Raw genomic sequence first — 19,856 nt, forward strand, 5'->3', positions numbered from 1 at the left:
GGCACCGCACCTGTGAACATGCGTCATGCGACAGTACCAGCCTCCCCCACCTCCCCCAGCTCCTCCTAAATTCTGCTGGGAAAGGGGCTCTGGAGGCAAACAGGCCTGAGTTTAAATGCAGCTATGCCATTTACTGGCCATGTAACCGTGCGCGAGCCTCTAGCTTCTGTGCCTCAGTCTCCTCATCTATAAAATGGGAATGAGAATGCCTACCTAATAGGGTTGCTTGAAAATGATGTTCTAGGGCACAACTGTCCAGTGCCTGGCACGAGCTCAGTGTAAATAGAGTTCTTCCCATCAGCCACTGAACCCCCCAGTTACCTGGGCAGGTGGGCCCTTGCTCTCCATCCTGGCAGGAGCAGACATTGGGAGCGATGCAGATGCCACTCCCGCAGCCAAAGGAGCAGAGGGCTGAGAGGAGAAAGGCAGGTGAGGGAGTGGGGGCTGAGGTCCCCAATCTGCCCCTCAGGCCAGCCCAGGGAATGAGCGCCCTGCTGTGGAGGATGTTTGGGGCACAGGGACAGGCACTTACGAAGGGTGCAGTGCCCACTGCCCATGGAGGGCGCCCAGCCAGGGCAGCAGCTGCTTCCGAACCCCGAGAGGCAGACGTGGGGGCCCAGCCGGCGTCTGCAAGAGAGGAGAGAGCACCTTCCACGTTCTGTACTGGGAGAGGGGTGGGGGGAGGATTCATCTACTGTAGAGTGAAAGTTTCCCAGCCAGTCAGTAAGTCAGTCAACAAACATTTCTGGAGACTCCCCCCCACCTCCCCCACCAAGATCAATGGGAACTTTCCAAAGAATGACCCAGACAGTCAGTCCCTTCTGGAGGCAGAACAAAGACAGAGGTATAAGAGAACAGACACTAGTCTCCAACAGATGCTTGCCACATGGACACAGAGCAAAAAGGGGCCTCAGAGCTGAGGAGGGAGGACTGCAGTGGATGCAGAGCCCCTGGGAAAACTGCCTCAGGGCCTTTGCACTTGCAGTTCCCTCTATCAGGAAGGTTCTTTCCCAAATACACACAACTCACAGCTCCCCCACTCCTGTAAAAGGTCTGCTCATGCCACCTTCTCTGAGAGGCCCTACTTCTCCCCCCTTACCTTGCTTTATTCTGCTTCATAACACTTACTTCCTGGGACATGAAATTACTTATTAGTTGGTGGATTTGTTCATTGCCTGGCTCCCCTACTATTTCCTGAGGACGAGGCTACATCTTTTTTGCTCAACTCCGCACCAAGGGCAGCACCTGACACACAATAAATAGCTGTTGAGGGAAAGGTTGAGAAGGGAAGCCAACAGAAGAGAGGAAAAGGGGGTGGTGGAAAGATGTCATTTCCCCAAGGTGATATCTCTGGGATGGGGGAGCAGGCGCCAGGGAGCTGCCCAAAGGAGCGAAGGGTAACCCAGTGTTCCCCAGGCTGGGTGAGGCAGTCCAGCCCTGAACAAGCCCCTTTCCCCACATTCAAGAGGCAGACAAGGAACCAGGTACAACAACACAGTGTGACAAGTGCCACAATGTTACAGACTATGGAGACCGAAGGAGCTCAGGGGAGGTTTCCTAAACTGAGACTGGAGAGAGAACAAGGGCAGCCAGTGAGAGTGGAGGAATGTTCTAGGCAGGAGCTGCATGTGCACAGGCCTGGAGGGGAATGGAGACAATGACCAGAACTGGTTCTGGGATGGGCTGGGCAGAGGATGATGAAGTCCAGCCTGATCTGAACTGGAAATCCTGGAGCAACAAGAAGAGGGACAAGAAAACCCTTCCCAACTGTGTTTTACCCATGTTTGGAGGCTGATGGGAATGTCCTGCCAGTAGGGCAGTCTCTAGAGCACCCACAGTGTGCCAGGCACAGCAGCAGGGACTGGGACATGGATAGAAAGACAGACTCAGTCTGCTCTGCGGGAGAATAATCTGTGTCAAAAGCGACAAGTATTCCAGAAAGTGAAACTCAGGGCACATGGCAAAACAGAAACGTCTGCAGAAAACTGTCCCTGGAGCCTCCAAGAGCCTTTTCCCTCCCTTAAGTCATCACAGAAGAAGAAGGGGCCCTGGAAGGGGGTGGGGGGTGCGGCAGGGATGTTTCACCCGCTGCCCTCGCTGGAGCGATTATAGCAGCAGCCTGGGAAGGAGGAGCCGGCAGCTCCTGCTCCTGAGATGGGGCTCTCAAAGGGACAGGGGTGCCACCAAAGCGGCAGATGGAAGGATGCCCGGGAGGCCAGTGGAGCCTCACCCTCAGGTGGGCAAGGACCGAGCGCCCTCCAGAGCGCCCCAAGGAGCCTAGGGCGGGCGATGACGGGGAGACAGGTGGCAGGCAGGAAGGCTCTGGCATGCCGCGGAGCCGGGCCGATCTGAACAGGAACTGGCGGTGGCTGTGGCTGTGGAGCACACGTGCGAGTTGCGAGCCTGGCGGGGCCGCCCCCCTGCGCGCCCCCCCCAGGCCGTGGCCGCGGGCCAGGCCGCCCGCTGACACTGTGTTCCCTCGCTCGCAGCATCACGCACACACGCGCTCTGCCCTCGGCGGCCCGGCCCCGGGAGGAGATTCGAGGTGGGGGCGGCATCAATCGGGAAAGAGCAAAGGGGCAAACACCCCACCCCCGCCGGCGCGCGCACACAGGCAGAAACCGAAACATAACCCAGAGAGACCCCGGCGGTTCCAAGGTCCACGGCGTGCGCAGAGCCTGGGCACAGAGAAAGCTCCCAGCCCCAGAGCGGCCGGTGCCGCGGGGCAGGCCACGCACTGCCTAGGCGGAGCCACGGGCACGCTCGGGAGCGAAAGCCAGCCAGTCTGGAGACCGGGTGGCACGTCCCGGGGTCCCCTCGCCAGGGGTCCGCGCTCCACGGGACTAGGAGCGCCTCACCCAGCGCCTGGATCTTCGCTCCCCTCGCCAGATTCAAGTCTGGACAGCCCCCGCCAGGGGCGCAGAACGGGTACCCGCCCAGAGCACAAGCTGCTGTCCCTTTGTCCAGACCTCCTGGGCTGCGCCCGCACGCGGACAGTGCCCCAGGGGGGCGCCCCGACCCGCGGCTCTGGGACGCCCCTCCGCGCCTCCCCGCTCCGAGCCAGTAGCGCTCCGGCGGAGGGGCAGGGGAGGGGCGCGGGGCGCTTACCTCTCGGCCCCAAAGTGCCCGGGCGTCTTCCTCCCGGTGTAGCCGCGGGCCGGGGTCCCTGGCAGCAGGAACGCGACGCAGGCGGCCCGGAGGAGCAGTCCTGCCCACATGACCGGCGGCGGCGGGTCCCCCCGGCTCGGCTGGGCTCCGGCGCCGCGCGCGGGGGAGGGGGCTGCTGGCCCTCGCCCCTCCTCCTGGCGCCGCGGGGAGCGAACCAGCGAGCCCCGAGCTGGCACGCGGAGCCGAGCAGGGGGGCTGGGGACGCCGAGAGGAGGGGCCGGGGGCCGCGAGGGGACGCGGCGGACTGCTGGGGGGTCTCTGGGACCTCGGAACGAAACACACAAAAGGCAGCGGCGCTCGCCCGCCCGCCGGTGGCCTTCTGGGGAGGCGCGGATCCCCGGGCGGGGGCAAAGATCAGGGACCCCTGGGGGCGGGATTTTGTCCTCGGCCCACACCCCCTGCCCGGGTCTGGGGAGTCGGCTTCCTGCGAAGGGCTGTGGGCGTCAGACTGAGGCCCTGGGAGGAAAGAGACTCCAGGAACAAGGCTGGCGCTGGAGGCTGCGCGCCCCGGGCATTGCTGGTCTCGGTGGAGCCTGAGATGCCTGTGTTGTACAAAAAGGTGGGACGCGAGATCGTTTCGCTGCTGGGCACTTCTAGGCCGGCCCCCAGCCTGCCAGCTGGTCTGCACCCTAACCCTGGGTGTGCTGGTCAGTGGGTCCACCTGCTCCCTGGTCAGGGGACACTAGCTGGTCTTCAACGCACAGACGCCTCCTCTTTGTGCCCTTCTGCAGCTGCCCCAGGCCACAGTCAGAGATGGTAATCAGGGAAGTGGTGAGCAGGTGGTGGATGAAAATCAGGATCATCCAGCTGGGAGAAAGCTGAAAGGTTGACCGAATTCTTCCTTCTGCTCTGTGCAGGAACCTTCCAGGAACTTCCCGTAGCCACCCAGACCCAATCAGTTAAGCTTTTGCTTAAACACTTACAGGGATGAAGACGTCACTACTTATCAAAAGGCAGACCAATCCAATCTTCAATAACCCCATTTGTTCATAAGTGTTTTTCCTTCCCAGCTAAATAACCCCAGTTCCTTTGGTTCTACCTCTGCAATAGCCCTCTCACTGGCTACCTCAGCCTGTCACTAAGGTCCTTAACATTGGTTGCCACAAATGATTGTGGGACTCCTGCCTTCCCCCTCTTCAGACACCATACTTCTATTAACAAAGCCTAATATTACTTGGCTTTTTGGGCAACCCCATGATGCTGTTAGTTCACAACAAAGTTTACTAGTAAAGGGAAGCCTCAGGTTTTTTTTGGTTGTCATGTCTTTTTTGCTGTTGTTATTAAACACAAGCTGCTTAAGCCAATCTCCTTACCTGAACCTGTGTGGTTGAGTTTTTGCAGATGTTCACTTTAGGACTGTTATCTCACCTTGTTAGTTTTGACCCATCTAAGCAACACATTTTCAACAAGTAGGTTGCCAAAATACTCTGTATCATAAGATGAATGATACTTCCCTGTTTATGTCCATTCTGAGTCCTAAGGACCCTTAGGGCATCTTTCCTTTCTATCTCAAACATTCAAAGGTACACTTTCCCCCTCTACTGCTCAGACTGCATTCCTATCACTTACAAAGTGCTTTAGTGCCTACTGTCAATGTCCACAGTCAGAAATCTAGCCCTAAATTATTCAACAGGGATAAACAGAAAGCCCTTCCTTCACTTGGGCCTACAAAATCTCATCATTTCTACCTAGACCACCACTCAGTGTCAAATAGGTGCTCCTTCCTGGCCCTAGCAGCTATCCACAAATTCTCAACACACTTTCACAAGACAAGGTTCCTCTTACCCACCCGTCAGCCCTCATGCCATCTTCTCCCACACTCCCGAACACCTCGGCTACCTCCATTCTGAACTCAACTACTTTATGGTGTCCCACCCCCTCAATCTCACCCCTGTAACTCTGGCAGGCTTTGCTCCGTATTGGTCAGTGGGAGCTGCAATGACTGAGATGCAAGATTGTGCTTAAAGAAAATCCTCATCTACCCTCAGGAGAAGGAGCTCACGAAATTTGAGACTGTAAATTCCTACAGTGAATTCTGAAAAACAACTTTCTACATAGCCCCTGATATTTTTCTTTTCCCATTTCTTTGACCTTATGGCATTCACCTTGCTCCTCACATAGAGTTTGCTTCTTTAGTTTGGTTTTCACTGTTTTCTGTTTTTCTTGACTCTTCATTTGACCTTGAGGCTTCTCAAAGTTTGGACCCTGAGAGTCACTCACTTAATATCATTCATCTTCAAGGACAAGTTTGGGCCCTTACAGTTCCTCAGTGTTCCCTCCCCAGTTCTGTGGCTTGTGGCTTCTCAGTAACAAAAGGGACCCTCCACTGAGGGTGGAGGATTCAAGTTGTTGTTGGCTGTAGAAAGAAGGCCTCTGGCTTGTGACCCTTCCAAATGGTCATGTGATGAGTCAGTGTTTCTATTATTCTCCCAAAGGTCCATTCGTGCAGAGGCCTGGAGTGAGGCGAGCTCATCAGCGCCTACATGGAAAGCAGCCATTCCAGCTGGCTGTAGCAAAGCTCCCAAGGCAACCTTTCACCCCAGGAGAGGTGATTAATGGTTTTAAGAGGGGATGTGGGAGTGTGGCAGCAGAATGTCAGTTTCCAAAGGATTGCTGGAATTCAATCCAGAGTGAATATGCCCAAGACTGTAGGAAACAAAAAACTGCAAGGACTCCAGTTTCCAAAGTCAAGACTGAAGCCACTGGTAATAGCCTTCTACTGAACGTAGCAGGTCTCCGTGGCTGCAGGTCAGACCACTGAAAAGCACCAGAATAATAATCCCACCACAGTCTGTTTTTCTGACCTTGGCACCTTATAGTCAATCCTCCCATCTAGGATTAAATGTTTTAAATAATCACAATCTGGAGACTGTTGCTTGCCTGCCTCATTAAAGCTGGTCTCTGGCATCGGGGCAGGCCTTTTCAACTCAAACCATGACTTGAAGAATTCAAATCACAGTGTTGAGTTTCAAGTTCAAACTGTGGTTTCTGAGAGATGATTATTTTTTCCCTTAAGACCTTTATCCTCCACCCTCGGAAACCCCAGGAGAGTAAGGGGGAAAGAACCTTAATGAAACACAAGGAATGCCTCCAGGGAAGGAAACCTACTCCCGAAGACCCCCAAAGCAGAGATGCTTCCTTGCTCTTTTCAAGCTAGAATCTCTCAAAACCACAGTTTGAACTTGAAACCACAATTTTCCTGACACTGTATCAAAGGCTGGTCTTAAAGGAACCAGCCAATATGCCTAGGATCAACCCTGCTCCACTGTTGGGACAGAGCAGCCTTTATTCCCATTGGATCATTGGTGGAAATGTGGGCCCAGACACTCTGACCCACTGAGCTGAAAGAAGACAGGCTCTGTGTGCTGGATAGAAGGGTGAACCCCAAATGTGCCCTATTCCTGTATTTTCAAACCTAAGGCACCAAAGGCTTACTCACTTACACCAGAGGAAATAAAATCAGAATCCAAAGGGCATGTGGCAACAGGAAGCTGGGTGGTGCATGAGGAGCAGTGCCTGGGGGGCTAGTTGGCTGAACGCTGCACATACAGCTGGCTGTAAAATGACGTCAGGAAAGGCAGCTCAAGCAACCCCCAGGACCCACACATTACTAACAGAGGCAACTGGGAATCAAATAATGACCACAGAGTCAAGGGCAACCAAAGACCACTGAATTCCAAAAACCTGACACCCAACATCCTTGGGATCCCACCAAGAGCAATCACATGACAAAGGAGAGGTACAGACGACATTTCACTGCATGTTCCAGCAGCAAGGACAAGGGACTGCTGCAGTGGCTGTGAAGGAGGAATGGAGCTTGCAGGAAACTGGGCACAGAGTGACTGGGATGCTGGAGAGTCGAGCAGGGGGAGAAATGCAGAAACAAATGGATCTTTCTTCTTAGACTCTACTTTATTTGGTAAAACTCAGAAACTAACCACCAATTCATGTCCCCCCACCTCCTTCCCTCTGAAGAAGGCAGTTCCCCAGAGACAAAAAGGCTGTGGCTTGGAGATCATCCACCATCTGCAGGTTTTATACTCAAGCAGCCCACCGCCTGGTGGTCAGCCCTCCAGACCAAAGCTCTCAGAGGCAAGAGAAGAAAGCAAAGGAAGCTCTCACTTCAAAGACAACGAACCCCTCCCTCCCCTCCTTCCCCCCACCCACAACCTCGCCACACCCCCAACCTAAATAAAAAGATAGTGAAGACAATGCATGAGTGTGGGAGACACACACACGCGCGCGCGCACACAAACACACACACACACACACACACACACACACACACACAGAGCTTCCTTTCAGCCAAAGAGCTGCAAAATTGCTCCCTGGAAGGAGGACAATTGGCTACACCAATCTAGGCTCAGTGGCCCAAGGTGATGGCTGGAATCATGTGAGACTGGTAAAAATCCAGGGAGAAAATATTTCACCTTCAGCCCTTTCCCAGGTCTCCAGTGAACTGGTTTTAGTTCTAACGAAATCCCCGTTTCCACACAGGTAGGCTGTGGCTTCTGCGGCAGCCGGCTTAGGGAAAGGTTTCCCATGGCCAGGAGACAATGGCAGGGGAAGAGGAGGAGAGTAGGAGGGCAAAGCCTTCGGAGAGGGTCTGGGAAAGGGGCCCCCTGCCCTTGGCTAATGGATCCGAGTTAGCTCCTCCACAACCTTGATCAGGTCATCCGCGGTGGCCTCTCGCTTCATTCCGCTGCCATCATCATACTGCAACGAGGAAAGGGGAGGAGGAGGGGCTGTGAGGGCCGAGAGGGTGCTCTCCCTCCCCTGGGGAAGGGGATATCCACCACAAGGGAGGCGCCCTGCTCCACCACTGCCACGGCAGGGAGGAAGAACTCACCATCGGAAGCCCACGCCTCTCCTTGGGGGTTCAGGTCGGCAAGGTCTGCTGACAGCAAAGCTCCCCAGAGCCTGCCACCCGGTATATACTTCCCCAGAGGCACCATCTCCACTGGGCAATACCCCAAACTCCAGCACCATGGAAACGTCTCTTCCCTACAGGATCCTGACCCTGCCCCCTTCTTAATGGGTCTGCCAGAGATCCCAGACATGCCCAAATGTGCCCTCCTTGCTAAAGTTACAGTGCTCGGTGCCCGGTGGGGAAACCCACGAGCCTCAGCTGTATCTCCTTGCCCTTGACACCCCCCCCCCACCTTCCTGAGTGGGTAGAATAAAACTTGAAAAGGGCTGTTGGTATATGGGAACCAAGGGAGGGGAGGCACTGGTGTTCTGATGGCCTCCCGGCATGCCTGGACCTACAACGGACTTGAGTGACAGGCCCAGGGCTGAACCCTGCACAGCTCACCTGTAGGTTTGCCACAACCTCCTGCATCTTGGGCCGGCTGATATCCAGGAAGCTCTCAATCAAGTCCCCATCGATGAAGCCTGTAGCCGGTTCTGTCTTTCGCTCAGTATGAAAGGATCTCCAGGTGGACAGGTGAGTTAAGGAATATACTGATTATTTGGAAATAAGTACCCTTACTATGAGTCACCTCCACCTCTGCACAAGACCACAATCTAAAACAATCATCAGGATGAGAACAGGAAACAACAGTTTTGACTAAAAATCACAATGCTGGGACTTCCTAGGTGGCGCAGTGGTTAAGAATCCACCTGCCAATGCAGGGGACACGGGTTCAAGCCCTGCTCTGGGAAGATTCCACATGCCGTGGAGCAACTAAACCCGTGCGCCACAACTATTGAGCCTGTGCTCTAGAGCCCGTGAGCCACAACTATTGAGCCCATGTACCACAACGACTGAAGCCCATGCGCCTAGAGCCCTGCTCCGCAACAAAAGAAGCCATGGCAATGAGGAGCCCGCGCACCACAACGAAGAGTAGCCCCCGCTAGCCACAACTAGACAAAGCCAGTGTGCAGCAACGAAGACCCAACACAGCCAATAAATAAATTAATTAATTGAAAAAAAAATACAGGGAATTCCTTGGTGGTCCAGTGGTTAGGACTCTGCTTTCAATAGCGAGGGCATGGGTTCAATCCCTGATCAGAGAACTAAGATCCCACAAGCTGTGCAGTGAGACCAAAAAAATTAAAAATAAAAAAATACAGATATTAAAAAAAATACAGATAAGACTCTTAGTTCAGAGCCTGGACGTGCATGGATGTTTTTTTTTTTACAAATGCTCCATGTGAACTGGATGCTTGCCAAAAGAACCACTCTTTAAGTCTAGCCTTGACCTTCACAGATTAATAAACTGAGGCTCAGTGGGATGAGATGTGCTGAAAGCCCCACTGGTTGGCAAAAAACCAACCCATCAGCCTACCTCCTCCCTCAAAGACTCACAGCAGAAGCCCCTCCTGCCTCCCACGGGCTCCTTATCTTTCTCCTGTAATAAACAAACTTCCAGCAGTACTTGGATCCTAAGTGTCCCAGAGGGGCTGATCCTTGAGCTTCTGGAGTTTGCAGCTTCTTTGCTTTTCCCCTCTTCTTCTGTTAGCCTCTCCAACGAGAATCCTCAGACACTGCTACCCCCAATAAGATCTCTGAAATGATGTTCCTAAGTTGTGATCTAAACTTACGTTTGACAAGCAACACCAGAAAGGCCAGAGGCAGACATATTTCTGAAACAAAAATGTACACTTTCAAGATGAACCTGTGAAACAGGGTGATAAGTACATGGGAATTCACTACACTATTCTCTCCACTATTGTGTGTTTGCAATTTTCCATAAGAAAAAGATTTTAAAAGTCTGTTCCCCACAGGAACCTAGTCAAGACACTTCCTGAATGGACGGCAGTTTCCAGAGGCTGCTTAGGGTAATGCAGCTCTCTACCTGGGCCAGGACATGCTTCCTAGCAAGGGGGCACCTCTGGGAAGGATATAAGGAGTGTTCAATCTTGCCCACACTTTTGATGACTTTATTAAGTCGATTCTGCATGTCCAACAAGAGGTTGTACCAGCTCTCTGACAGTGAGGTCACCAGGCCTGAGGAAGCAAAGGGAGCAGCAAGCTGCAGGGCGAGCACTGCCCGCCAAGGGCAGCCCAGGCAGCAGCACAAGGAGGGACGAGCTGGCCACAGGCTCCTCCACGAAGCCCTGCTCTCCCTCGTCCCCCAGAATGGGAACAGTGTTCTCAGAAAGGAGGCCTACAAGGGACTGTGCCCCACAGGGGTCACCCTTACCAATCATGCCATTGACCGTGCCGAAGAGCACCGAGCCCTGGGTGGGGGTGGAGGTCTCGCCCAGATTCTGCATAACCAGAGAGCCGTGGCAAAAGACGTTGACAAATTCGCCCAAGTGGAAGAGCCCAACCTCCTGGAGGTGCTGCCGCTCCTCGTCAGTGGTGGCAGCGCTGCAAGGCAGTCCAAGAAACTCACTACTCAAACCTCCTGTCCCCGCAACGGGGCCCTGACAAGGACCACATGCAGCAGACAGATTCCCTGGTGCGCCCACCCACTCCACAGCGGAGCTGGGGTAAAGAGGCTCATCTCTGTGGCCTGATTCTCTCATGGAAACCCTCTCCCTCTGTGAAGAGGAGCACCCGAGGCTGAGAGAGGACCCTGAGTCCTCATCCACTGCAGACCATAACTATAGCTGGTCACTCACCTGTCCTTCTGACACACAAACAAGTTAAAGGCATTTTCAGCCCCCAGGAAATTGTCATCATCCAGGATTTCCACAGCACTCATCCAGTTGGGGTTAAAGTCTCGAGCAATCTTAAAAAAGACAAGGTACAAAAGGAAATACAATCAGCAGTCTGCATGGAAGCCGGTGCTGGGACCTGGCCAAGGGCCTGCCCTGCCCCATGTTTAACAACCGCCCCTGTGGAGAGATTCTCCTCAGTCTCTGGCCAACTCGGCCCAGAAATGGAGCCTAGGCAGAGCTCAAGCTGGGGGTTTCTAAAAACACTTAACAGATGTAGAATGTATGCTCCAGGGACGATGTTTCTGCCCCCACTGGGCCTGATTATCCCTCACCACCACAGAAGCACTTGCAGGGGTAGCAGCTGAAGTGAGCAGTCTGCCTCTGCCCCAACTACCTCTTCAAAGTTGCCCTCCATGGGCTTGTAGGCCAGCAGCAGCACTGAGCGCATCAGGTCGCCCACCAGGATGAAGTCGCCCTTGGTCTTCAGGTAGAGGGCCATGATGTTGTTGTAGTGGTTGCACTCGGTGCGAAGCTCCTTCTCCGTCGTCCACTCATAAAGCCGCACCTGTGACGGGCATTGCCTTTCTGTCAACTCAAGGGGCCTGAACCCTTCTTAATCCTCCATCTGTAGCACCATTTACCCAAGGGCAATGTGGGTGTGAAACAGTTTGGTGTGGAACTTGAATGAACGTTTTTAATTTCAGTACTATATATTCATGAAAGATGAAAACAGAGTGAGCACATGAAACTACTAATACAAACTTTCCCTTTACATAAGAAAATGAGTGAGGGTAAAGAAAAGTAATTAAGTAAATAGTAATGCAAGTAATACTATGGATGTGACAAGATGGTTTTGTGACTAAAGTTTGGTAACCGACCTATAGAAATATCTCTGGAAAGAGAAAATCCGTCTCCAATTTCCTGATCAGAAAGGAACAAGATCACCTCCCAACAAACTGCCTTTTCTGACCCCTTCTCAAAACTCATACATTCCGGGCACCTTTTGACACAAACCCAAAGAGCAAAGAAAACAGAATGGAAAAGCCCAACAGAAGCTAAAGGACTCTAAAGCACTAGAGTCTGTGGCCACCTCTCCACCCAAAGGGAAAAAAAATACCCCATTTTTCTTCTCCACTGCAGTGTTTCTTCAGTTACAATCACATCTCCAAAAGAATGAAGATGCTTTACAATCAGCAGACAGATGAACAGATACTCAGCATAGCCAGCCCTGGCAGACCCTTCAGGGTCCAGGTGGCCCCACCCGTGGCCTCTGCACAGATACTCCTGGACAGAATATATTAAGCCATGATATCTCAAGGTATGTCCAAAGAACCCTAGCTCCACAGGTGTGCACTCCAAGAGTCATTCATAATAACGACAATGGCTACCACACCTTCACTGGCAGGGTCAAGGGTGCCCAGAACACCCCAAATTGGGACAAGCCCAGCCTGGCTGGGCCTCTAGTCCTCCAAGAGTGGAGTGAAGAAGAGGCCAAGAGCTCCACACACTCCTGGAAACACATCCCACACCTCCCTCTCCATACTCCCCACATCCTTTTCTGCCACGGAGATAGTCAAGACCAAGGTCAGACACCACCAAAAATCCAAGATTCCCACTCTCAACCCAACAGGTCTTAGACCCCCACTGTCCAACACAGTAGCCACTAGTCACACATGGCTACATACAAAAACCTGGAATGCAGCAAGCCCAAGCTGAGATATGCTTTATGTGTAAAATACACACCAGATGTTGAAGTCTTGGTATGGAAAAAATGTAAAATATCTCACTAATAATTTTTTTATATTGATTACATGTTGAAATAATATTTTAGATGTACTGGGGTAAATACAATACATTACTAAAATTAATATCACCTGCTTTTTACTTTTATTCGTGTGGCTACTAGAAAGTTTAAAATTACACATGTGGCTCCTATATTTCTATTACACAGCAATGGACCTCTCGTAATCCCATCTCACATCCAACTCTTCCCAATTCCTGCATCTGTCTGCTGTGCCCTCTGGAATAGAGGGTCACTGGTCACAGGCAGCCTGTTCTCTAGCCGGGTCCCTTGTCACTCTTTGTGGACCTTTTGAAAGGGCCCTGTGACCCTCACAACTTGGCTATTCTCTCCCCCATTGTCCCTCGTATCACTGGGACTGGAGGGAGGGCAGCCTTCCATGCATCCTGCCTGCCGCCTAAACATGCCAGTTCTCAAGTTCACACCACCACACTACTACCACTGTCACATCTCCAAGCCCACCCCATCACTCTCGCCTAACACAACATCCCAGTAATTCTTGGTGACTTTAATATTCACAGAGAAGAGACTTCCAATACCCTGATCTCTGACCTTTGCTGACCCCCTCTTACCCACCTATTTTGTCCATTCCTGTGGTCACCCCTTAAGAGCCTGTCATTAAAAATAACTCCAGAATCTTGTGTTCCCAGTTTGACTGCCTCTCGGATGCCCAAAGTCCATCACCACAATCCTTGTCTTACAGATTCTCCACTCATTTGCCCCTCTCTTCCTCGATCATGCTCACCCAACAAAACCAGACTTTGGTAAAATTCTCATGTTCAATGACAAGCTGAGGAAAAACCACCAACCAGCATGACTGGTCTCATTTTAAATTCATACCTCCTCCACTCGCCTCAAAACTCCAATACCTCCTCTTCCATCCTTCCTCTCAGCTACTTCACAGAAGATGGACACAACCAAAGGAGGATTTCCACCTGTTTCCACCATCTGAGGCCAACACCGTGCACCAGAGCCCCCCTGGCTATTAAAAGCAAGGCTCCAGCAACTCTTCTCTAACAGACCACCATCATCAGCTAGAAACGTGCAGTATTTCCTAACTTAAAAAATTAAAAACTCCCTTGTCCCGACATTCCCTTGTAGTTACCTGATTACTCGCTTCTTTACTGCAAAACTCCTGGAAAAGGTTTCCTAACACTAGCTGTCCTCTCCTCCTCGTGCTGGTTGAACCCTCTTCAGTCAGGTTCCATCCCCACCACTCAACCAAAAGAGCTAAACCAATGGCCAATTCTTGATCCTTATGTTACCTGACCCACCGACAGCACTTACAGTTTATCAGTTCCCTCCTGCTTGAGATACTTTCTTTCCAACACTTCCAGAACAGTTTTCTCTCCATTCCTCTCCTACTTCACTAGGAACCTCCTCTCTGTTTGGCTGGATCTTCCTTCTCACTCCAGCTTTGAAAGGCCAGAGGGCCCCAAGGCTCAGTCGTCAGATGTCTCCTCTATCCACTCTCAGCCTGCAGACAGGTGATCTCAGGTGATCTCCTCCAGACTCTCAGCTTTACATGCCACCTAATAACTGCCATGCTGGTATCTCCAGCCCATCTCTTGCTAGAACCCATATCTCTCTCATCCCGCTACCTACCTGACATCTCCACTAAGATGACTACTGAAACTTAGCAACTACTGAAACTCTGAAACATAAGAAGAAATATACATTTGGTCTCTGTGCCCCGCGCCACCCCATTCCTGACACAAAGCTCCTAAGATCTTTGTAATTTCCTAATAGGAATGTTTTACACAGAGCTCCTAAATCCCTTGTCATTTCCTAGGTGATTGGAGTCCTTTGTTCTAATGATGCAATTCTTGGTGGTTCCTGGATAGCTAGGGATGGGGGCTGGTCACCAGAGAGACCAAGCCATGAATAGAAGCTTGGAAATTTCAGCCCCACCCTACTCCCATCCTGCAGGGAAGAGGGACTGGGGACTAAATTAATGATGGATCATGTCTATGTAATGAAGCCTCCATAAAAATCCCTAAACCATAGGGTTCAGAGAACTCTCAGGTTGGTGAATACAGCCACATACTGGGAGGGTGGTGTACTCCAACTCCATAAGAACAGGAGTTCCTGCACCCAGGACCCTTCTGGATCTTGCCATATGTACCTCTTCATCTGGCTATTCGTTTGTATCCCTTATAAAATCATTTACAATAAACCAGCAAACCTAAGTAAATGTTTTGAGGTTTGTGAGCCCTTCCAGCAAATTATCAAACCTAAGGGAGGTAGGGAATTTGGAGAACCCTTGCCTTTGCACCAAGTCAGACAGAAGTTTGGGTACCACTACCTGGGACTGGGGTTTGAAATAAGGAAAGTCCATGTGACTGAGACCTTAAACCTGTAAAGTCTAACACTAACTCTAGGTGGATAATGTCAGAATTCAATTAAATTACAGGACACCCAGTTGGAAAACTGGTTGGTATGGGGATTAAAAACCGCACGCATATGGTGTCAGAAGTGTATGACTAAAGAAACAGTTTTCCTTTACCCTCCAAAGCTGCTCCACTCACAACCTTCCCCCAACAGTACAGAGCAATGCTTCACCTTCAACCCATCACCAGAGCCCCTCAATACTAACATCTGCAGAATCTGACTACCCTTCACCTCCTCTGTCAGCACCCTGTTCCCAGTAACCATCAACTGCTGTCTGGATCATCACCAGAGCCTCCTAGCTAATCTCATTGCTTCTACCCTTGGTCCCCTACCACCTTTTCCAAGATGTGCAATGAGCTTTTCAAAATATAACTACAGTCACATCATTCATTTGCTCAAACCCTCTAGAGGTTCCCATCACCCTCAGAGTAATACCCCAAATCCTTACACACACAGCCTCTCAGGTTTCGCAGGTGCTGGCCCCTGGCTGCCTCTCGGATTTATCTCCCGGCACCCAGCAGCACCCTCCCACACAGAGCGCAGGCCTGCCTTGCACTCCTAGAGCCTGTCTTCTCCCAGACTGAGGCATGATGGCTTCCTCCCTTCCTTCAGGAACCTGCCCAAATGCCACCATATGAACAAGACCCTCCTGACCATGTGACAAAACAGCGCCATCTCCCATGCTCAGTCTGGTACTCCTTCAGCTTCTTGGCTCATTTTTACTTCTCACCACTTAATTCCCATCATCCCAGGTATACACATGTATTCTATTTGCTCATAGGCCCCAGAAAGCTAGCTCTTTATCCATTTCGTCTACCACTACATCCCAACTACCAAAACAGTACCTGGTGCACTGCAAATGTTCAGTTAATATTTCTTGAATGAATGTCAATTTAAAGTATTTAAGTAATGCCTCTCTACTCTTGATCTTTTCAGAACCTTTAATATGCTTTAAGAGGCACCATGAAGCTTCTAAGAGGAGGATACAGGACACAGCAGTTCCCACTTACTTGACCATGAAACATTTTTTTTTTTTTTTTTTTACAAGGGAGGAGGTGGGATCAAGCCAGAAGAAAAGTGGAGTATTTCACAGGCCTAGTAATTCAAGGATGTACTTTTGGCTCATTTTGTTCCACACAGATGAAATATTCTCAGGCCATGACACAGTCTGAGTGCAGGGGCCATGGCTCTTACCCTTTTCTCAATTCCCACAGCACTTAGGATGACACGCATGGGGTTTCACACAACCAAGTCTGATGTCTAGTCCAACCCCAGCTCCCCATATTCCCAGCTCCATCCTCCATACTCACTACTTTGTTACCCTTAAAATCGTGATACACATGCAGCTCCAGGAAACACAAGGGAAAGAGGTTTTGTGGCCAATGGTGTGAGGCCTGAGGCGTGACACCAACAGGATGGGCCTCACCGTGCTGTTGATGCTGGCTAACAGCTTCCCGTTAAACTCCACCATAGAGTACACGGCCCCTTTCACCTCCTTTTCAGCCACAGTCTGTAGTTTTCCTGGGGGGAAAAAAGATGCTCTTAAGTTCCTTATGAGCCCACACTTTAACTAATCAAAAGAAATCTGTGCTTCCCCTCTGGCTCTAATTCCTGCCTCCAAAACCACTCATTTGAAAGCAGGAAAAACAGAGTCAGTATATACTGGGGTTAACCACCACCAGAAGTATGAGCCCCAACATAACGTGCAGTGATTCCAGACAGCACTCAGGATCTGCCTCCTACCCATAAACTCCAGATCTCTCTCTCAAGATGGAGACCAAATTCCATCTCAGCTATCTAAGCTGACATTTTGGGGCTGACCCTTAGTCTTTAGAACCATCTTGGGTAGGGAAGATGAGAAAAGATGTAGAAATGAACACAAAGTGCTGATGCTGGGAAGAGGACCTAAAAGGCTGAGCAGCCGAGTGGAAAACACACCTAATATTCCTACCAGGATTCCTCTCGCTCTGGTTACCTCTCCCCTTTTTTCTTCCTTTCAAAGAGTAAAAAAGGAAGAAACACACGCTAGATTTTATCTGTGCCTCTACTCACATACTCCAAAACTCATTCAGACCATCAAAAGCTTAAGAGAAACATCTTGAGTCTCGTGTCACAGCAATTAACTCAAGTTCTTCTGCATAACTGAGGCTGAAACCTAAAACAGTCTGCTTACTTTCCCAGTTTCAAATCTCTCAAAAGCTGGAGACTGTGTCCACTTACCATCTGAATACTGAAAGACCACAATACGACCCTGCTTGGGCTCTGCCTCTTCAGGATACACCATGGCCGTGCCCACGATGAAGTATGTGTTGGGGTCTTTGCCCAACTTGCAGGAGACCAGGCTGAGGGCATACTCGTTCTGCAGAAACTGGTGGGCATGAAGCACTAGAAAGAGAGTAGCAGAGAGGTGACTGGCTGACGACCCCCACATGCGCACTTCTGTCCTTCTGTGAGGCCCACAGCTCAGCTTGAAGCAGATCTGCCTCCTGCTATTCCTGTCTCGCCAGCCTATTCTGACGTGAGGAGGCCCAGCACTCTGGACTCATGGCCAACTCAGAGGCCCCACCCCTTTCTTCTCCTAGGATGGTCTGTCAGTATCTATCAAATTCTAGAACATAGCAGAACCCAGAAAAGCCTAGCTTAGGGAGGACATAGGTACAAAATGATAGAAAGAGCTCATCTGCACCTTCAAAGGTGTGCTGGTCAATGATAAGGAGGTTATGCACCTCCACTTCTTCTCCAAAGGAGGTCTCGTGAGGGGCTGTGCTGCTGGAGAACAGCTTGCTGGAGCTGACACTGCTGGACAGGGCCTGGGAACAGAGAAAACACACATCACTCCTCTCAAAATCAGAATGGGTGCTGGGAACAGAAGTGTGAGCATCAGACAGGGTCAGGGAACAGAGGCTGAGTCTGAATGAGGAAAACGGAAGGCAGGCCACTGCACAGAGCCTAAAGAACAGAGGGCTTCAGAGAAGACACGGGGACCAAGGCTAAGGATCCAAATTCCATACAGAGTTGACACAGCAATCCAAAGCACTGCCAGAATCTAAGGGCATTAAAGTGCAGTAAAACAGTGATGCTACGTCTATCAAAAAAGCTAACGAGATAGCCAGGACATGGAAGCAACCTGAATGTCCATCAACAGATGAATGGATAAAAAAGATGTGGTACATATATACAACGGAATATTACTCAGCTGTAAAAAGGAATGAAACTGGGACATTTGTAGAGACATGGATGGACCTAGAGACTGTCATACAGAGTGAAGTGAGTCAGAAAGAGAAAAACAAATATCATATATTAATACATATATGCGGAATATAGAAAAATGGTACAAATCAACCAGTTTGCAAGGAAGAAATAGAGACACAGATGTAGAGAACAAACATATGGACACCAAGTGGGGAAAGCAGGGAGGGTTGGGGGGGAATGAACTGGGAGATTGGTATACCAAATAGTACACTCTAAATATATGCAGTTTATTGTATGTAAACTGTATCTCAATAAAAGTTCTTAAAAAAAAGGAAAGCTAACAAGAAACTCAGGCAACTTATTAAGAGTGACAGGCTTCCACCTCTCTCCATAAGAAGAGCAGGAGAGCACTGCAAATAAAAACAACAATGTAAGACCTTCTACTCTGGATTAAGGGAAGAAGCCATACCACAGATGTGTGAGAGCAAGAAAGGCAGAAAATACACAGAATAAAATAATCAGTTACCATCTCCACTGAGTCTGTGATGTGCAGCTCTAGACTGCCCCATTATTCTTCTTTTGCAGATGAGAAAACTGAAGTTGCCCTATGTCACACAGCTAGCAATAAACTGGAGCCAGTTCTGTCACACTCCAAATCCCATGCTCTTACCTATTATACCACACTGTTACCCACACCCTACACAAAGCACCCAAACTAATGTTAAGAGAAAAGGAATTATTCATCAGGTAAGGCTACCAAGTAGCAACATTACTGAAGGCCACACTTAGTCAAAGTTCTTCTCAAGCCTCTAATGAAGGGGCCAAATCCAGCTCACTGCCTGATTTTAGAAAGTCTTATTGGAACCCAGCTACATCCACCTGTTGTCTATGGCTGCCTTTGTCATGGCAGAGATGAGTGGTTGTGACTGAGATCATATGACCTGCAAAGCCAGAACTACTTACTAGCTGACCCTTTACCGAACAGTTTGCTCCTGCTCTCACATCATCTTTCCTTGTCCACTGCCCTCACCTGGGTGCTGGCACTGGGCCTCAGAGCGGTCGTGCCCCCACTCGTGTCCTGGACTTCAATGCGGCTGGAAAGGACCCCGAAGCACTGGGACACCTCCTGATAGCAGATCTTCCTGTGTAACAAGTATGGAACAACAGGGCCTCTCAGGAAAAGTCTAAGGTGCTCCACACCAACCCCGAGGTCACCGTCCCTGCAGCTCCCCTACCCTGCCCTCACCTGGGAGATTCGTAGAGAGGAACTGTACGAATGTGCAGCTTCTGGATCTCGTCAATGGTGCCAATGGTGAGCGTGCTGTTGTTGGCCAGTGCCAGGCTGGAAAGAAGGTTCTGGGTTTAAATTGAGTAGACCCAAAGAAGGAAAGGACTCTACAAGGCAACTCCATAAGGAGAAGAAAAACAAGGCGGAATTACACTGGCTTACTCCAGTGTAGTGGTTCTCAACTATGATTCTATGCTAAAACACACCTGGGGAACATGTTTGGTCCTGCCGCCCGAGATGTTCTTATTTAATTGGTCTGGTTGGGCCGAGGCTGAGATTTTTAACAGCTATCTACTGATACTAAAGCGCAGCACTGAAATATAGAACAGTGATTCTCAAACTATCAAACCACTTTGGCATCAGAATCAGCTGGGGGTTTGTTAAACTAGACTGCTGCGCCTGCCC

At 50.5% G+C, this 19,856-nt stretch overlaps 2 protein-coding genes across 3 annotated transcripts in view; both read right to left on the minus strand.

Annotated features, from left to right (window-relative positions):
- VWCE (von Willebrand factor C and EGF domains) overlaps positions 1 to 3,331 on the minus strand; it is a 33,021-nt gene extending 29,690 nt beyond the window's left edge. The window contains exons 1-3 of the mRNA XM_057727610.1: positions 3,109 to 3,331; positions 533 to 627; positions 322 to 411 (exon numbers count right to left, since the gene is read on the minus strand). Of these exons, the coding sequence (XP_057583593.1) occupies positions 322 to 411; positions 533 to 627; positions 3,109 to 3,218 (295 nt within the window). The 5' untranslated portion in view covers positions 3,219 to 3,331. The remainder of the gene's footprint in view (positions 1 to 321; positions 412 to 532; positions 628 to 3,108) is intronic.
- A 3,636-nt stretch (positions 3,332 to 6,967) lies between these two features.
- The window catches only part of DDB1 (damage specific DNA binding protein 1), a 29,580-nt gene continuing 16,691 nt past the window's right edge, over positions 6,968 to 19,856 (minus strand). Inside the window, exons 16-26 of one of the 2 annotated variants that reach the window (XM_057728445.1) lie at positions 19,410 to 19,505; positions 19,194 to 19,305; positions 17,658 to 17,781; positions 17,192 to 17,356; positions 16,398 to 16,492; positions 11,174 to 11,344; positions 10,741 to 10,850; positions 10,317 to 10,486; positions 10,018 to 10,120; positions 8,483 to 8,606; positions 6,968 to 7,884 (exon numbers count right to left, since the gene is read on the minus strand). In XM_057728445.1, coding sequence (XP_057584428.1) covers positions 7,801 to 7,884; positions 8,483 to 8,606; positions 10,018 to 10,120; positions 10,317 to 10,486; positions 10,741 to 10,850; positions 11,174 to 11,344; positions 16,398 to 16,492; positions 17,192 to 17,356; positions 17,658 to 17,781; positions 19,194 to 19,305; positions 19,410 to 19,505 — 1,354 coding nt within the window. In that variant the 3' untranslated portion in view covers positions 6,968 to 7,800. The remainder of the gene's footprint in view (positions 7,885 to 8,482; positions 8,607 to 10,017; positions 10,121 to 10,316; positions 10,487 to 10,740; positions 10,851 to 11,173; positions 11,345 to 16,397; positions 16,493 to 17,191; positions 17,357 to 17,657; positions 17,782 to 19,193; positions 19,306 to 19,409; positions 19,506 to 19,856) is intronic. The other variant, XM_057728444.1, reaches the window with a different exon arrangement.

This window comes from Hippopotamus amphibius, chromosome 3 (genome assembly GCF_030028045.1).
Source record: "Hippopotamus amphibius kiboko isolate mHipAmp2 chromosome 3, mHipAmp2.hap2, whole genome shotgun sequence".
Taxonomy (NCBI): Eukaryota; Metazoa; Chordata; class Mammalia; order Artiodactyla; family Hippopotamidae; genus Hippopotamus; species Hippopotamus amphibius.